The sequence below is a fragment of the Cystoisospora suis genome (assembly GCF_002600585.1).
Source record: "Cystoisospora suis strain Wien I chromosome Unknown contig_5597, whole genome shotgun sequence".
Taxonomy (NCBI): Eukaryota; Apicomplexa; class Conoidasida; order Eucoccidiorida; family Sarcocystidae; genus Cystoisospora; species Cystoisospora suis.
Window position 1 is genome coordinate 1 of NW_027158387.1, and position 4015 is coordinate 4015.

General features: G+C 39.7%; 1 protein-coding gene across 1 annotated transcript; it reads right to left on the reverse strand.

Annotated features, from left to right (window-relative positions):
• Positions 1–937: 937 nt before the first annotated feature.
• On the reverse strand, positions 938–3338 carry CSUI_009392 (vtc domain-containing protein). The gene is made up of 3 exons (XM_068069508.1): positions 2818–3338; positions 2073–2198; positions 938–1429 (listed from the first exon to the last, which is right to left on the reverse strand). The coding sequence occupies exons 1-3, from the start codon at positions 3243–3245 to the stop codon at positions 1252–1254; spliced, it is 732 nt and encodes a 243-aa protein (XP_067918516.1). The 5' UTR covers positions 3246–3338; the 3' UTR covers positions 938–1251.
• Positions 3339–4015: the final 677 nt, after the last annotated feature.

Sequence of the window (4015 nt, forward strand, 5' to 3'; positions counted from 1 at the left end):
CTTTAATCTATTTATCTGTCTATTTGTGTCTTAACTTTTTAATCGATGAGTGAAGTGTCGTTGTCTTTCTCGTCTTTATCATCTTTAACTTTTCTTTATTTCTATGATGTCAGTCATTCCTTCCTTTCTTTTGTTTCGGCTACTTCAACTTGACAAGAGAGACTTTCTGAAGGAATGACTCTCCTCTTCTTCATTTTCATTTACTCTTTCCTCTTCTTCTTTTTCTTTTCTCTTCTTCGTTTCTTATGAGAAGGCCAGGAATAAAGAGACTAGGGTGACCAAGACGAGGGATTAATCTGAGTAGTAGTCATAAGTGTGAGTTTAGTGCTTTATACTCTAACAGTAGCAGTCTCTTCTTACCGATCTTTTCATTGAAATGAAGACGAGAAGGCACATCTATCTCTCTCTTGCCTCTTACATACATAGTCATACATACAGATACATATGTCTAAAGACATCTCTCTTCATCTTTATTTTTCTCAATAAGTAGATCACGGTGGATGCAAAGGATGCTTGCGCCTTGTTCATACCTTCTCATGAGAGAGAGAATCCATCCAAGGAAGCCCGCCTTTCACTCCTCCCTTTTTCACCATTTTACTCGACACGTGAAGCCTCCTCTTTCTTTTCTACACATACACACTACCCTCCACAGAAGAATGCATACAAACTTTACATACATCTAGATAGATAGATTAAAGATAGATATATAGGTAGAGAAAGAGATAAGGAGAATGTTCGTGTGTATTTTTGGAGTGTATATACAGCATAGTTTTGTTTGTATACGGGTGGATGGATAGATTTCTCTAGCTTCGAGTCGTGAAGAATGTGTTTAGGTTCCTCTTTCATTCATCCACTTTTTTGCTCTGAACTGCTGCTTCATTCTTCGCAACTTTCTTGAATCTAGATAGCATAGACAGATAAGAAGAAGAAGAAAGGAGGAGGTTTGTCTCTTTGAGAAAGTTTCCGACGAATGTATCTTTACAAGAGAGAGAAAAGAACACTCACTCTTACACGCATAAAAAGAAAGAAAGAAAAAGAGAAAGAAGGACAGAAAGAAAAAGAAGAAGAAAGGAGTGAAGAAGAGGAGAACTACTTCTCTATACAGAGACAGTCTCCTTCCGTACTTCAGGTGTATCTACAGCTGGCCCTTCTTAAGAAACAGAAGCTTCTATCTATCAATCTATCTCCCTATCTAGATCGATAGAAAGAGAGAGAACGTTACTCTCTCTCTCTCTCTCTCTGTTGGCTGGCTTAGGGGGATTTCAAGTTGGATTGGAGATGAGGAGTGGAGCCGAGGAGAAGAACGAGAACGACTACAGTCGTCACAGTTGAGGAGATCATGAGAGGTCCATATCGACTATCGAATCTTTCAGAACTTTCTCTCTTCTCTCCTCCTCTTCCTTCTTCTCCTCCCCCTCTTGCTATTCTCCTACACACAAACACACACACAGAGATACATGCACCTATATACATATATATATATATATACATATATACATACATATACATATATCAATATATATATATATATACATATATCAATATATATATATGGGTTATTCATAGGGACAGGAAGATAGAGAGATGGAGAGAGATGTTGGATGTAAGGAGCTTCTCGGCTTGCATGAAACAGAGACAGGTAAAGAAATAGAAAGGAGAAAGAAGAGAAAAAGAGACGTGGACATAGAAAGTCGATTGACTGGAATGATAAGAGGAAGGACGGAAAGAAAGAAAGAAAGAGTTCTTCTTGTGTTGCTATTCGAGGTGAAGGGAGAAGGGAGTGAAAGCCGAAGTGAGGGCGAAAACGACAGACCTCTCCTTTCCAGTGTACATACACTCCAACATACATAGATAGATAGATATAGATTTCGAAAGAGATAGAGAAAAGGAGTGTATTTCTCTTTCCTCTCTTCTTGTTCTCTGTTTCTTTCTCTCTCCCTCTCGTTAACTTTCCTCATCTTATCGACCATTTCTTCTTCTCTCTTTCTTTTTCTCTTTCAGCAGTTCTATAGCGAGTCATCTTCCTTTTTCTTTTCTTCTTCTTTTGTCGTTCTATCGCTTCGCCGGCTTACTTCTCGAGTTTGTCTCCGCGATATTCGTAGATCCGAAAGCTCAATAGAAGCACAAGAAGAACTACAAGAGCTAAAAGCAGCCCCCCCACCTCAGCGACCCATCGACCTCCACTCCACTGAATTAGCCTAACAAACAAAGATAGATAGATAGATAGGGGGGGAGATTCTATTTAGACAGACTTCGCTTCTTCACTAAACATCTCACGTCTTTCTCTTTCTCTCCAGTGCTCCTTCCTCATTCTCCACATATCATGCATATATATATATATATGTACAAATATATGTATACGTGTATATCTCTATATGTCGATACATAGGGGGAGGGTAATGGAGAAAGAAGAGAGGAGAATTGTGAAAGGGTGTGAGTGTGTGTCTTTATGTATGTATGCATATGTAGGGGTATAATGCCTGCTCCTGTATCGACTGCTCTTTCTTTCTTTCTCTAGAGCTGCTTCTGAAGAGGCAAAGAAATTCAAATCCCCAAAAGCCCCATTCCTATTCTAGATGCATGCACACACACCTCTAAATACAAAACTCCATACAAAACAAATACTCCTAACGCATATATACATATATATATATATATATATAGCATGTGTATACATATATGTATAGATAAGATATGTATGTGTGGGTAGAACTATGAATGAGTTTGCGCGATGAGAGACAGTGACGCTCCTCCTTCCTTTCCTCTTGCTGGTCGTCTTAATCCAGGGGCCTCGAGTCGTGAAGGCTGTTTTCTTACGCAATGGCGAGAGCTCCTAGATAGGTGGATTTCTGTAGGTAATGAAGGAAAGTTCTTTCATTGGCAAAGAAAGATTTCGGATCGATCTTCCGAGCATTCCGACTTTGAGAAGAGACCTTTTTCAAACAAGCAAGCTTCCTCCATCTCTTGCGTATCATAGCCGAAGAGCTCCTTTTCATTCTATCTCTTTCCCCTTGTCCTTCTCTTCTGTTCTTTTCTCTCAAGAAGGGAGTCTCACTGAAATCGATCACTTTATCTTCTTCTTTCTCTCCCTCTTCTTCTTCTTCATTCTCACTCTCCTCTTCGTCGTTGTATTCTCCTTCTTCTTCTTTTATGATGAATTTCCTCTCTTCATCTTCTTCGCTGTCTTGGGAGAGAAGGAGATCATCTTCTTCTTCTCTCATTGCTTCGGACATGGTGCTAGCCATGTATTCTGCTAGCGAACTGTTTTGCCTACGTCGGAGCCACTTCAGTGTCTCCGCTGCATCTGAGGGAGGTAAAGACGTCGTTGTCGGATAGGGCTAAAAAGAAAAGAAAGAGTGAGAAAGAAAGAAAAGAGGAAGAGAAGAAGGAAGATGCATGAGAAAGAAAGTTCTCCCGTTGAAAGGTGTATGCTTTTCAAAGGCGATTGCAGGGTGCTGGATTATTCGTGACTGAAAGGTATCCTACACGATCTGTGTGAAGCTACCAGGTAGAATGGATATGCACTAGACATACTAAAGAGATAGATTAACGATAGATAGATTAAAGATAGATAGAAAGAAGGATATGTAAATAGATAGATACAGCGACAGACATAGAGAATTGCCGGTAAGACAACATCTCTCTACTCAAATTTACCGACGAGACTCAATACTATCTACACATATATACATGCACGTATAAAGGCATGCACATATATATATATATATATATACATATATATATATATATATACGTATATGTGTACGTATATGAATATTGCCGCAGCCCATGTAGCCATACGTATATATATATATATATATGTATGTATACGTATACTGAGGCTACGACTGAGAAATGAGAGAGAGGCTGTGCGAAACTCTGACGGGGCTCCGTTGCATGCGCAGAAACAAGGTGTACATACACCCGGAGGTATCTCAACATCCTAGACTGCTCTCATCACGCGAAGTGACGCCGAGAATCTCTCGGCATGCAGACACACACACACTCTCTCTCT

Excerpts from the sequence above, each read along its gene's own strand:
- CSUI_009392 (XM_068069508.1), bottom strand. The coding sequence starts at position 3,245 with ATGGCTAGCACCATGTCCGAAGCAATGAGAGAAGAAGAAGATGATCTC. Across the intron at positions 2,199-2,817 it reads CTAGGAGCTCTCGCCATTGC|GCTAATTCAGTGGAGTGGAG; the intron begins GTAAGAAAACAG and ends TTTGTTTGTTAG. Across the intron at positions 1,430-2,072 it reads CGCGGAGACAAACTCGAGAA|GAGAATAGCAAGAGGGGGAG; the intron begins GTAAGCCGGCGA and ends GTTTGTGTGTAG.